The 14,785-nt window shown below is 44.3% G+C and overlaps 1 protein-coding gene across 1 annotated transcript in view; it reads left to right on the top strand.

Moving 5' to 3' along the window:
• ZNF318 (zinc finger protein 318) overlaps positions 1 to 14,785 on the top strand; it is a 44,639-nt gene that overhangs the window by 5,269 nt on the left and 24,585 nt on the right. Inside the window, exon 2 of the mRNA XM_059716538.1 lies at positions 2,295 to 2,446. Coding sequence (XP_059572521.1) covers positions 2,295 to 2,446 — 152 coding nt within the window. The remainder of the gene's footprint in view (positions 1 to 2,294; positions 2,447 to 14,785) is intronic.

Below are 14,785 nucleotides of genomic sequence, written 5' to 3'. Positions count from 1 at the left end.
ACCATTGTATTCATGCCCTTTATGTGTATTTGACTCCATTCTTCCTTTCTTCTCCTTGAAGAGGAGCCCTGAGAAAGGGAGGCTGTTTTGGACAAGCAGAGCAGACGCAAAGAGAGGGTGAAGGGGATGTGAAGGGACTATCATGCAGGCAGTGCATTCTGTGGACAAAAGTAATCATTATCTCGTGACCAGGGGTAGTGAATGGGGAGAAAAGAGCTGTCATTCATGGGACATCAGAGAAATTATTAAAAAAAATGTCATTGAAAACTTCATTACTTCAGGGTTAAAGTTGCTCAGTTGTGTCTCCTACCTTTCCAGACTGTAGAAAGTAGCTAAATTTTAAATATTTGAAAACTGGGGAATACAAACTTTAGGTAGACATCACCCGCATGTCGTCTTCACTCTGCCCTCTTCAAAGGATGCTGCCGCATCCCAGTGACACTCATGCTGGCACTCTGCCTTTATAGATGCTTTGGGAGCACAGTATATGAACACTGCAGACCAAAGTCTAATGCTGCTTTGCTAAACCAAAACTTTGATTGAGGTCAAGTGTATTAAATAGAAGCTGCTTACAACTGGCCTGTGCTCAAATATATGAAGCACCCCAGAGTTACCGTTATCTTCATTTCTCCTTTGCCTCTCAGGGAATCCTTCCTTCTGAGATGTAGTCTTATGTATCCCTCACTAAGTCCTGGTGATCATTGTACATCCAGGCTGCTGACAGTTCTAGGAGACTCTTGTCTGCCTCTGCAGGCACAACCTATAAAATTCAGTGCTGAACGGGTGCATGTTTCATCCGGAGAAGTGGATGTGCACCTCTCACATACCCTTGCCATTCTGCTTTAGTTTATCAGTCCAACCTTCAATAGAGCCATATGATCCACAGTGAAGGCGATTGCCATTTGTGCAGATAAGTGTTCCACAAATTTGGGTTCTAGCCTAACATGTGCATTACAACTTATTCATGCTCAGCACTTCCTTTCCAGAATTATTTCCAATGGTTATTTGCAAACTCCAAGGGACAGAGTCAACTGTTGTCTGTTGGCATGTACCCTTACATTTCTATTTCCTGACTTTCAGAGGTTTAAGTTCAGTAACTTTCCACATTCTGGAAGGGTAGGGTAGACCCTGCTGGACAGCTGTAATTGCATTAATGAAGTTTGCGGGCATTTAATATTACCCAAGCGCAGGTCTGCATTTTTACACTGAGGAGTTGTTTTACATGCCTGAATCACAATTTGATAATAAGGAAGCATATTGGCAATGTCAGTACTTTCAGAAACCTGGTCTACACAAAGACTCAACTTATTACTATTGATGGTAGAACAACAGTTTGGAAATGCCTTTATAAAATCATGGGGTAGGTGCAGCTCAGCCTTGGTGATATTGCGGCATGACAACCCATCAGCAGTGATCTCAGCCATTGGTTAGGTGATAAGCTTCTGAAGATTTTCCTATCCAGTCTTCAGATAGGATAGTAATTTTAGTGTGGGGTCTGGGGAAGGTGGCTCATCAAGGTGTAATAATGTCTCCTTGAGGAGAGGTAGGGGAAAATAATGGTTTTTTACAAAGCTGTACAGGGCAGGTGCAGAGCATCTGATGAGGAAAAAAGAAAGTGCATCTATACCTCACTTCCCATACTTGTACATCTCTACATTACAAACTGTGTGTTTAGAAAGGATCTTGCCAATGTGAACCTTCATCAGAGTCCAGTTCAGCTCATATAGATTAACCATCCTAAGGGTTCCTTTAGGTAGTACCTCCTCTTACTATTTAGTTAATTAGCAGGCTTGCTTTTGGAGCCCTTGCTATTCAGGTTTTACCAGCGCTACTGACAAGTGGATCTCCTTATAGCAAAAGGATCTGTCCAGTTGTTTCTGTTACAAATGTACAGAAGCTACAGGCTGTTTATTTAGTTGGCTGTCACCTACAAAAAGGATCACAGTAGTAATTTTGGGATTTCTTGAGCAACTTTTCTCTTCTTCTCTGTTCTTTCTCCCCCCACACCCTTCTCCACCGCTTTAAATGGCAGTTTAGTGGTATTTTCAGTTTAATAGTGAGCCCATGTTGGTTGCATGTGGGATTGCTGTAGCTATGCTCAGTTTTCTCCCCCCCCTCCTTTTTTTTAAACTGCGTGGTAGTTGGAATAAATAGAATAATTGTACTTTTAGCATATTTCTTATCAATTCACCCACCCCAAATCTAATATGCTGAGCAGGATAGACTCAGTTGCTGTTTTTGTGACACAGCATACAATTTTGTAATTGATCGGCTTGTGTTCTTTCCCGTTGCAGAGACATTCTCCAAGCCTCCGTTCTGAGTCTTCGCTGGAGCAGAGTTTGCGGATTACTGTTGGGAATGATCGGTATTGCACTGGCTCATCAGAGCGAAGGAGGTTGCCTGATAGACTGGGTTCACCGAGTGATAATCTGAGTGACTTGGACAGGTATGGTTCTTTGCAAACCAGGATCTGAGATAGCAAGACAGTGGCTTGGTCTTGGTTTAATTCCAAGTCACTTGAGGTTAAACTTCAGGCTTAGGTTCTTGGGTTCATTGTTAGTTGCTGGGGAAAGTCCTACTTTGATTTGTAAAACAGGAGCAGAAAAAAGCCTCTAATTAAAAGCTGTGCCCTGACCTGAGCAAAGCTGCCCTAATGACTGGGACTCCTATTAGTTAGGGAGTAGACATTAAGGTAGAAACAGCTTTGGTAATTGTGCTGTACCTAGTGGGTTGAATAGGAGAAAGTTTTATGCAGGAGAAGAATAAGTGATTTAGTTTCAAAAGCCCCATTGATACGACTTGGAAGCAAACACTGGTAATGAAGAGGTTTCTTGGGTGTTACAGATACTGTGGAACAGAAGCATGATATAAATATAGATGGGCATGTATATTTCCAAACAGCATCTGTTATAAAAAAGTGAGTGTGACTTGGGCAGTTCCATGACTGAATCCTCTCTTTGCAGTTGAAAATGTTGTCTGTGTTTGTTTTGTTTGTTTGCTTGATTTATATGCTGCCCTCCCCAGAAGAGGCTCAGGATGGCTCGCAGTAAAATCAGATAAATTATAGAGAAAAATCTTACTATATAATAGCACAAACCTACCTTTGATAGAGGAACAGAGTAATTAAACATGGAAAAGACTATGTTGAGTTAGTGTCCCGTATAATCTTTACTACAGACATCAACTGAGATTTCAGGTGAAGGAAAAGCTGCAGGTGCAGAGAAAGCATTGAAACTTCCTGTTTTCATGCAAATAACACCAGTAGTATGAAAACAAACAAACAAGGGAAGTAAGCAGAATTCTCTCAATGTATTTCCTGTCTCTAGAAGTTTAGCACCTCCTTTAGATGGTTTCAACAGGTGCAATAAACCAAAATAGGGTTTGGTTTTTGTTACTGTCCCTTTTAAGTCTTTGCCTCCCTTCTCTTCTAACCAGAGTTTCATCTGTAAATCCCCTTTGTAGACAGCATTTTTCCGGTCAGAACTGGTGCATATACCCAGGGGAGAACAAGTTGCATAGGAGGAAAGGAGAAATGGCATGGAGGAATTGACACTGAGTTGCACTTCCTTGTTAACCAGTTGGGGCTTTCACATTTTTTTTTCTTCGGTGAGGTTTTTAGGTGTTATGTTCTGTGGTCATGCAGTACGCTTTTAAGTTGCATAGCATGCTGCTGAGTTTAGTAGGAACATTATCTTCCTCTGAGAATGAACAACTTTCACTTAGCTTTTTCCCTGAAGAAGCCTTAATTCATTAGAAATTGTATAAGTAGTAGTGAAAACATAACATGAAAAAGGTGTGAAAAACAGCTGAAGTAAACTGAGAAGAGTAGGAGAAAGGGAGATGGATACTTTCATTCTCAATGTTTGTCTATATATTTTGTACTGTCATGCACAGACGTTCAGTGTGCTCAAGGTCAAATTTACTTTATCCAGCAGTGTCCATTGTGGCCATACTTGCTCCATGAATATACCTGTGCCTCTCATCCAAGAACATAAAGGGTTAGGCAACTCCAGGTGTCCCTGTGCATCTTCTTGACACACGTGGCTGCAGATTGGAATTTACAAGGTCCAAGCTTTTTGCTTGGTATATTGTCTGTGCTGTATTGTAAATAGTTTTAAATAAGTGCTTAAAAGGTAGTCAGTTATTTGCATTAGCCTAGCATTTTTGTTGGTAACTCTCTTCTGCTTCCGCTAGAAGAAAATGTCTTTCCCTTTTTTTTGGCCTGTGTGGACTGCTCGGGTATTGGGACCAGTTGTTATGACTAAACATCATTCTCCAGGGTTTAAAAATTACCCTTATTTACTCTTAATATGAGGCAGCAGTGCACTTCACTGATGAGTACACTAGGTGCCTAGGGGATGTCTGGGTGAAGGGCACATAATATAATTTATAGCTGTCAAAGAGAACCCAAAGAGTCTGGGAGTCTCATCTGAAGAAGTTTCTTCTGCACAGGTGAATAGGCCCTTCTTCATATCCTGCAATGGCTGGAGCCAGGTTTTGAGTGCTTAGTCTCAGAGTGCTGCTGCTGGCTCCTTTGCTTATGGATCTCAAATAGTTATTTCTAAATATTCATCCTCTGTAATTGGTAAAACCTGAGAGGTCACAAGGAGAGAGGATTTTTATATTAAATCTGTAAAGGTATCTAATTTAATATTCCCTCTCCCCCCTCCTGCAACACATACAGAGAGCTCTTCCAGTTATCTGAGAAAAGAATTTGGCAAAGCCTAAGAACAGTGCCTTTGATTACCATACATTGCAACTGTTTTCTGTAGTGACTCAGATTGCCTGATGCTGACCTCTTGGCACTGGAGTCCTTGATATAGATTATGCTGGTATTAACTACCCTGATACCACCTCCATTTTATCTGCCTGTCTACACTAGTGTGTTTTCCTGGGAGTTAAATATCTTGACCAGGTTGTGCCATATAAGGAGTTTAAATATGACTTTTTTCTTGTTGCCCATATAGTATTCTTTTCAGAGGTCTTACTTCATTGTCTTGCACGTTATTAGAAGCCATTTGAGAGCAGCTGTGAAAGAGTTAACTGTGGATTGGCTGAGCAGAATTGGTTATATGAAATGCAGGATCACATCCTTTGAGTGCTTATATTGTCATCCGTTCATAAGGTGTGATACCTGTAACTTCTATCTTGTTTCCATATGACTTGCTGTGTAGGATGTAGCAGCAGGGGTGCTCAAACCCTAGCCCACAGGGAAGTGGTAGCAGCTCACTGCCACTGCCTTGCTGTCAAATTTCCAGATCCAGGAGAAGCCTTGTGGGCTGGATAGCTTGTTCCTGCGTACAAAATTGCGTGTATGGGGTTTATCGGGTTGGCATGTGGTGAGGGAGCCAAGCTGGGCAGCGTGGGGCCCAATTGGATCTGCAGATTGGCCCTATGTCACTTACGTTGCCTTTGCAGCCAGAAGATAAGAGCACCACTGGTGTAGAGGAAAAACTTACAGGGCATACATCTCTTAAGTGGCACTTGAATCTGCACATGTGGTTTCTAGATCCATAGTTAGCTGTGTTGCCACAAGGAGACACCCTTTGCTCGAATGCTCAGAAACTCTGAAGGGATTACAATTCAGGATCTTTTTGTGGGGTACAAATTTCTTAATGTATAATCTGAAGTGATTTTCCATTTCATGGAGGATTCTCAAGCAGTGCTGAGGTCTCCAGGAATTTATTCTTATATTCACTTTTTAGGCTTAACCACATTAAGGGCAGCCATCGATCTTTCTCTTTGGTTTGGAGTGTGCATCATTTCTGCAGGAGTTGGAACACTCTCAGAATAGATCATTACCAGGGATCCAGTTTTTCTGTTTCCCATGGGGAAAAAAACTCCATGAATTTTTCCCTTTTAACTGAGAGAAATGCTGATTTTTATTTTAGTGGAGAAACATGCAGCTTTTCCACTTTGGGGTGGGGGAAGGCGGGGGAGGCAGGCAGGGGGTGCCATGTGCATGCTCACACATGCACATGGCTGCTAGGCAGCCTGGAGAGCACCTCCCTGCAGGTAAGTAGGAGGGTGGATTGGGGGGGAGGGGGGATAGAAACACGACATACTGGGGACTGACATGGGGAGGGAGGGATGGCAGGATGGGGCTGGGACTGCTGCCCAGCTGGGCTGGTTCATGGGGCTTTGGGCCTGGGGCTGGAACGCATACCCGCAGGGCCCTGGAAGAGAGTGCGATGAAGTTGTGGGTGGCCTGTCTGGGGGGAAGGGGGGGGAGGGGGCATTGGCTCCCCATTGCTCTGTGCACTTCCTGGGGGGAGGGCAGGGGGACAGTGCCGCCTGCCACTGCCCGCGCCCCCCCCCCCCCCCCCAAAAAAAAAATCTGTGCGTGAGGTGGGGGTGGGCTGCAGGCTTGGGCTCCCCACCCTGCTGCCTTCCCCTACAGGGCCTTCACCGCCCAGCAGGTGGGACTTGGTGTGGCAGGTCAGAGTAGGGCTATGTGGAGAAGCTCCTTGCTGCTGCAAGCCCTGCGCTGCCCTGGTGAGGCTCCCCCTGTCTGCCTGGGAGCAGTAAGAGCGGTGGCGGGGGTTTGTGCCCCTTGCTGCTGCCAGGCAGGCAGGGGGCGCCTCACCATGACAGCACAGGGCTTCTGGCAGCGGCATCCAGCTTCCCCACCCCGTTCTGCCCTGCCGCACTGGGTCCTGCCCGCTGGGCCCTGGAGGCCCTGAGGGGAGGTAGCAGGGCAGGGAGCCCCAGCCCACATCCGCCCTCCCCCTACCACCCACGGGCTCCACTGTGGCTGTGCTGCCTGTGGGGGAAGGAGAGCCGGGCCCCACGCTCTGCTTGGCCTGCAGCTGCCACCTCCGGCAAGTGGCAATCAGGGCTTGGGTGTTGCTGTACAGGGAAGAGGGCTGCGGACCCAGGTCCCTGGCTCTTGTAGCTGTGGTAGCTGGGGGCCCCTCCAGCAGGGCTGGGGAGGGCGGGTAGGCTGTGGGTAGGGAGTGGGGGCCACCAGCAGGGCCAGTGGGGGCTGTGGGTGGTGAGTGAGGGGGGCACCAGCCGGGCTGGGGGGCTGTGGCTTGAGAGTGAGGTGCCTGGACTTGTGTCCTGCTGAGCGAAAGGGGCAAGGGAGCGCTGATTTTTTTTTTTCATGATAAAAAAAAACCCAAAATCAAATACCAAAACTTATAGGTACTTAATCACTAGAATAAAATAAATTTTGAGGCATTGGTAGGCTTCCAAATTGCTTTAAAATTGTACATATATCAATAAAACATTCTGTTCAATTGATACCTATAAGTATAGTGCATTGCATTTTAATTGCAGGTTTTGGGGTTTTAATAGAATTTGCGATTTTTAAACGGAGAAAACCAGGATCCCTGTAAATTCTGTAAATCATAGAGTTGGCTACTGGATTGAATTCCAGAGCTGCTCTGTCCAGCTCCCTTTTCAAGAATCCCACTCATCAACATAGTGCTTCTTCAGGAGATGCCTTTATTACATTTTGAGGCACTTCCTCTGCATTTAAGATCACTAAATTTATTTGGATTTATTTGCAAGATTGAGTTCAGAATAGCAATTCTGACCTTGATATTTCCAGCCGTAGAACCACATGCCTGATATGTATCTCTTGATGTCTGTGATGTTTCTTTTTGTGTAGCCATTCATCCTGCCTGCAGGGATTTTTCAGGATTTCATTTGGGCAATTTCAACTACTGATACAGCATCCAATCATTTGGTCAGTTAACAGGGCTGAGGGTATTCACAAAGGACACAATCTGGTTTCACCTGTGTACACTAAGTGGCATTTAAGTGCTATATAAGAGCAATTTTTGATACCTACTCATCTTTTAGATACTTTTTTTTCTTGTTGTGGAATAAGATCAGCCAGGCACATGTGTAAGCCCAAAGTAAAATGGAGAAGGAAGGAGGCCCTCCCATCTTTTAGCACAGCAACCTAGTCAGTGGGGCACTTGTTGAGGGAGTGAGAGTCAGGTTTTAGGCTGTTAACTTGCATCTTCCGATTCTCAGCAAAGTGCTCTGACAAGCAGTCCATGTGGCTAGGCATTGCCCAAAATGTGCTCTAGCCCATTAGACAGACAAGAGGAGAAGATATTTGTCTCCAGAAGAACAAGCCAGAGGAAATGTTGCTCAGTGAGATGGACAGTGCCCTGACAAGAGGAGACCTGAGTTCTAGCTCTGCCTCGGTGGGGCGGAAACTATCCCACTGCTATTGATCTATTTTTATATAATAAGTGTTAAATGCAAAATGCAGAAAATCCATTAAAGATGAGGGCCAGAACCTCTAGGTTTAGTTTTTCTTGTTTGTTTGTTTTTTTGGTTTTGTTTTTAAAGTTTCAGGGACCTGTATGATGTTACACATATACCTGTGTGATCCTGTTCTGCTCTGGACAGAAGCATAACACAGGGTGAGTATGGTTATGCAGATAGACATAGAATCTAAAGTCTGTATAAGGGCCAAAACTTACATTTATGTGGCATGAAAAGGTGAAATAAGCTACTTCTCGGCATTTTGGGCCAAATCCTGTCTTAGGAACTGAGCAGTTCAGGTTTATCAGTACTTAAATGACTAGATGGTTTGTGGTTAGGCTGAACAGGGATGACTGATTCCATATAACAGATCCCATGACTTCTGTCTCTCTAAGTTTAATACCGACAAAAGTCAATATTAGTATTAAACTGTCAGAAGTCAATATTAGCTCAACAATAGAAAGTTTGGGGTGGTTCTGGACACGATCATGGCAATGGTATTTATTCCCCCCCCCCCAAAAAAAAACAAAACAAAAAAACAAAACAAGATTTAAAGAGGTAATAAAGTTCACCCTAAGGTATCTGTATGGGGGAGCCAACCTGTGGTGCAGGTGCTGCAAGTAGCACAGGCAGGTTCTGTATGTATTGCACAGCAGATTAGGGAAGGGGCAGGCAATGCAGTGGCAGATAGGGCAGGGAGCAGAAAACAGAACAACAGATCAGGTGGGGCAGGGCTATCCAACTGGCAGCCCCCAAAATGCTAGCCTGTGGCCAGCAGGTTCTCACTTGGCTGCTGTTCTCCCTCCACATTTGCTTCTGCCACCACAGCCGGGATGGGGCTGGACTGCCTGACCTGCAAATATGGCAAAACAGAGAGTCTGTCCATACTGTGGTGGGGGGAGGGCAGTGTTGGACTGTGCATGTAGCAGGTTGGGGGAATTGGGCTGTGTTACTTCCAACCCCTCCTGACTGACCCCGTGAGAGGAGCTTGGATGCCTGTGCCATGGCATTGCCTCTGTGCTGTCCTCACAGGAGGGAGGCCACTGGTCAGCCTGGCCTGACTTTTCCTAGCTGTGTATTCCACAACTTGCTCTCCCACCAGCATGTACCATAGGGAGAGCTGGGCTGCTGGTGTTAGAGGAAGAGCTGCCTGTGGGACACATGGCTAAGAGAAAGAGGCTGGGCTGCCTAGTGCTCCCCACTTCGTGAACATCATAGGCACCCACATAGCACAGGTAGCCTGGCTCCACCGCCCCCCCCACCCATACCTCTCCTAGCTGGATGTGCCACATGCACAGCAATCTTCTCTCCTGGCTGCACCAGCCTCCTGACCAGGTGAGTCAGTTTTTGGGGGTTGGGGAGGGCTGCCCATTTGGGGTGTGAAGCAGGGAAAGGGGGAGTTGCACAGCAGGACTGAGTAGTCCGTGAAGTGCACATGTCTGGGAGATAGGGTTGCTGGGCAGCACTCATGGGAGGGTGGGGAGATACTGCCTGTTGTGTAGCCCCTGGGTCCCTGGCCCTGGCTGCCCAGAAATTAAACAGCCCTCGGGTAGGGAAAGAGGATAGGATTGGCACTCAGGGAGGATGCAGGAATAATTTGTGGAATGCCTGCTGAAAAAAATGTCTGCCACTGTCTAAAAACATCCACTGGATCTGATGGTACAGGTCCTTTGAAAAGCCCTGTTACGTTAGACTGTTGGAAAACTCTCCTTAAGTTTGTAGCTCTTCACAGTTGCCATCAAAGACTAATAACAGATGCCTCTGCTCTAGCATAGGAAGCCCACTTTAGCCTTCAAACACAGGGCACAGGGAGTCCTTAAAAAGCCTGTTTTCACATAAGTGGCTTAGTGCTAAGGTATATTAATTAAACATATGTAGTTTTCTCCCAGTTCAAACCTTCTGACAACTTAGAGCATGATGAGTAAAACCACAATAATGTTTTACATAAAAATAAAGAAGGGAACAACCCTTGTTTGTCAAGATGTATGTTTATGAGACAATTATTCCTGTCATGAGACTACCCCAAAATACGTAGTTGCAAAATGTGTTTTGGCAGATTGCCTCGGAAGTCAGTTTGCCAGAGATCGTGAGGGGTCCATAAAAAGATACTCGTCTGCAGACCACATTTACCAGGTGGAGTCATCCAAGCATAGATGTCTTTGTCACCAAAGTGAACAAGTAATACCACAAGTTCTGCTTCTGGCCTTCAATCCATTGAGAGCCACTGCTCCAGAGGAGAGCAGAATCAGGGCTGTCTGCATTCCTAACCCTTGGTCTTCAGGCATGGTGCTTGTTTACTTTCTGATTCTACTAATTAGAAGTGTTTTCAGGAAACTCAGGTTGATCATTAATGGTATGAACATATACTGTATTTACTTGCATATAAGAGGACACCAGTAATTAGATTCTATGTATGGAAAATTTATAAATTTGATATAATTTTCCAGGTATAGAATTGAATTATGGGAGGTTTGTTTTGAATTTGTCCTTTTCCCATTACTACAGCAGGGGAAATAAATATGGGGGGATCAGGTAGCCCTTTTGCCCTCTGCCCTGCCAACTTCTTCCATGTCATCCTTATTGTCAGACCCTGCTCTCCCTTAGCACGTGGAAGTGAAGAACAAATTTGAAAAAAATGACCTTGAAATAAACAGCTGTACTAATTTGAATATAATGCTCATAGACAGACTTCATCTAGAATTGATGCATTTTACCTTTTTGAAATTGCTGCAAGATTTAGAGCAGGTACTCCATAAACACGCTGTTAAGCACTTTGGCACCTACTTAATATGTAGCACAAACTATGCCTGATATTAATCCGAAGTCCAAAGGTTCATGATTTACCATATAGTTCATTGGGCTGGGCCCCAGCAGTCAACAGCATTTCAAGCCATGATGACCCCACAGCTCAGCGCTGCTGTGTGTGTGTGTTCATGTTCATTCCGGAAAGCCCCCACAAAGAATCCATGTGCTAACTGGGTTTTCTTGTCATGAGTCCTGGGATCCTCCAAAAATTTATATGCAGATGAGTCATAGGACAACCTGGTTCATCTCCACCTCATGGAGGGCTGGGCCACTCCAGTCATATGTGCCAGTCTAAGAGGGATTCTGCACGAACTGTTTGAGTCCCTGTTTGGTGATGTTCGTAAGATATTTAAGGCTGGTAAAGGAACATGAATCATTGGAAATGGGAAAGAAAAGCACAGCTCAGCTGTGAGAGTAGAGTTCAGAATGTATTCAGTATAGTGGCTCACCATGACTTGAAAAACAATCAGCTCCGAGGGGGCCTGGGTTTCACGTACATTACTGTATATCTTACTAAGATGGACTGCACTAACCTACCCTTGTGGTAGGTTCCCATCAGGATTTTTGGCAACAGGAGAGGATGTCAGGGTTTGCTTTCTTTTTGAGTGCCAGCAGGATCTCGAAGCCTGGTGCCTGTTCCCTCCCAGGAAGCAACTTTGTTTTTTAAGGGCTACCCACCCCCCTGCCATAGTTCTCATTAGCATGTTTGTCCAGTATGGGTGATGTACTTTATAGTTGTGCTCAATGTTGCCTGCATTTAATCAACTTCATTGTTGATTTCCATTCCTGAGCACATGCTGCTTTTAGCAGCAGTTCAAAGATAGTCGATGTATTAAATGAAGTTTCCTTGTATGCAAATGTCAGACAATGTTTTTTTTTCCTGATGCTGATGGGGGGGACCTTTATCTTGTATTCCAGTAAATATGGTATGTAAGGCTGTTCTGGTTCTTAGACCTGAAGCATCTTTCCACTTAGTCTCCAGTCTCTTCACCAAATGTTATATCAAAGACGAGGACAGATTCTCTGTCCAGATTCATCATTCCCTGCACCTCCCTGCATGGATACTGTTTGGCTAACATCAGGGGAGAGGACTCGTTTGTCAGAGTTGCAGAATGTCCTTACCCTGGTAGGAAGGACTCGGATTTAACTTGTGAAGCTAAATAGAAAAGGCTCATTTTCTTGGCTCAACAACATTAGGTTTTCTTTCATTTAATGCCCATGTACCTGATGTAGAAGAATACCTTGTGTTCTTTAAAAAAAACCAAACACACCACAAAACACTGAACCATCAATGAGTTCTCTGACAACCATTTCAGCTTTCCATTATTCAATTAAAGGGTATTCCACATTCACATCCAAAAAGGTGAAGTTTCTGAAACACCATATATAATATAACCACCAACCAGAAGATCATGCTTTCTTAGGAGCTCAGCATTTAACAAGGCTGCTGCATGTTCTTTGTTCAATCCAACTATCAAAACAACCTTTTTGATAACAATGCAGAAAAAAATGGAAGCTGCATGGCAGGACTTAATGTGTTGGGGTTTTTTTGTTGTTTTTTTTTTTTTTTTGTAAAGATGGATTTGCATTGAGATCTCACCCAAAGTTCTTAATGAAAGTAATTTGGCTTCCACTGAACCAAGTAGTCTTGTTTATTTTGTGAAATCATTTCTGCAAGGCTAAAACTTACTCTTGGTTGTTCTTACAGTGCTCTCCTCCTACCTGAACAGAATTGTGCCCTTAATAAAACCACACATCCTGTTTTTATTTTGGTGGTAGAGATTGGGTGAAAGTTCATGTCATATCTCTAGAAGCTTTGTAATTGGGTTTCTACATGAATTAAGTTGTGCTATGAAAAAAACAGCTCATCATTGAGATGACAACCCACTCCATGACCGTTCCAGCAGTTTCTGTTGCTTCTTTGAGAAATGTTTCAATACTAAAAATAACACAGTGCTACCATCTTAGTTTTCCTGCATACTTTATACAGCATTGCTCTTTGAGAAGTATCAAGAGCTGACATTTGTTTTAGTAGAGTTGTTTTACAATCCAGATTTAGGTAGAGTCCTAGCACCCACTTCCTGTGGATCACTGCTTGTGAGTTGCAGTGAAAAAAATGTGGATTGCTTCGCCCCTTATGTGGTGGTGTGGGAAACACCAGTGCTAAGGATATTGTGTCTCTCTCCAGTGGAGACTGCTGGCCAAGATAATAATCCCAGCTTGCTTGCTTGGAGTGCAGGCACGCTAATAGTGGGAAATCCATGAGTAACATATCTGATAGAATCACAGTTACTGTAAGGTCAAGTCATCCTTTTAAAGTATCTGTTGCCCTGCAACACAGCTGTATTATGTAGTCTTATGTTCCCAAATTTGTGTTTTGCTGTTCAGGGTGTATTTTGGATTACAAGTATGACATTTGCTGAACTTTTCATTCTGAATTATTATTTAATATTCTCCTTAACATGCCCATTATGGTCAGTTCTTACATATTGTAGATTGCCTGCTGGCGAGTGTGCATGCCATTCACTTGTGTGGAAAATAGCAGTTCAGTGTAAAGTACATCAGTTCTTTCTTAACATGTTTTTAAGCATTTTATGTAGGGAAAGCTCATGAGTAGGTATCTCCAGAATTTACGCTGAAAGTGCACGGTGCGGTGGTTTCTTTAACCTTGGAGCTTCCCCTTGTACTCCCTGGCTGCTGATTGGCAGAGGGGTCCCATCACTTGCTGCTCGTTGCCTGCACTTGATGGCCAGGAGGGGAAAACTGATTTTAAATATGCTGCGTTTTTCACCTTCCAAGACATCAGGTATGAGCAGCAAGCAACAGGGCCCCTCTGTCAGTCAGTGGTGGGGGGGAGTGCACAGGGGGTAAACTCCAAGATCAAAGAAGCTGCTGCGCTGTGCACTTCCGGTGTGAATTCCGGAGATTCCAGCTCATAAGGAGTAGTGTGTCATACTGAAGAGAGATTTGCGAGATGGAAAAGATAACTTAAGTTTGTGTGGACTGTGTGCTCAGCTATGTTGAAAATACAGGCCTGTACATGTGTTCTTTGGGGGTATTTTGCCAGAAGGTAGAGTCAGATTGTATTGTGTAACATTGCAGGTAATATGGATATGTTTACTTTAGGGTTTTCAACCTGTGGTTCGTGGACCCCTGGGGGTCTGCAGACTGTCTGAGGGGTTCTCGAAAAATGAGCATGATCAATCAAAAGTATGTGAATACCTACACTTACACTTCAAAGGGGGTCCTCACCTCCATTCAAATTTTTTTGGGGGCCACAAATGAAAAAGGTTGAAAACCCATGCTTTAGGGTACAGTACAGTATAACCTCATAAATCCAGATCTCAGAAATCTGGCACTCTCAAAAATCCGGCACTTTTTAAACTGGGAGTGGCTGCTCCAGGACCAGCCCCCACTTCCCCCGCACCCCTAGATGCAGAGGGGAAGCTTGCATACGGTTGCCACCGCCATTAACCACTCTGTTAACCCCCCTCCCCTTGCCATTAACCCCCCTCCCTCGCCATTTCATGACTGGCCGCTGCATGGACTTCAGAAATCCGGAATTTTCAAATTTCTGGCAGGTGCTCGGTCCTGAGCATGCCGGATTCATGAGGTTATACTTTACTTGTTATGTCTCTTTCATCTTAACTGTCATCTGCAAGACAATGTTAACAAACTTTTTTGCTGTATCCATCGTTAAAGATATGTTTTCCTTGGACTTTTTATTGTAAAGCATCCAATATATTATGTATAA

This window comes from Alligator mississippiensis, chromosome 1 (genome assembly GCF_030867095.1).
Source record: "Alligator mississippiensis isolate rAllMis1 chromosome 1, rAllMis1, whole genome shotgun sequence".
NCBI classification, from domain to species: Eukaryota; Metazoa; Chordata; order Crocodylia; family Alligatoridae; genus Alligator; species Alligator mississippiensis.
The sequence above is the reverse complement of the archived record's forward strand: the minus strand, read 5'-3'. Positions and strand labels throughout refer to the sequence as shown.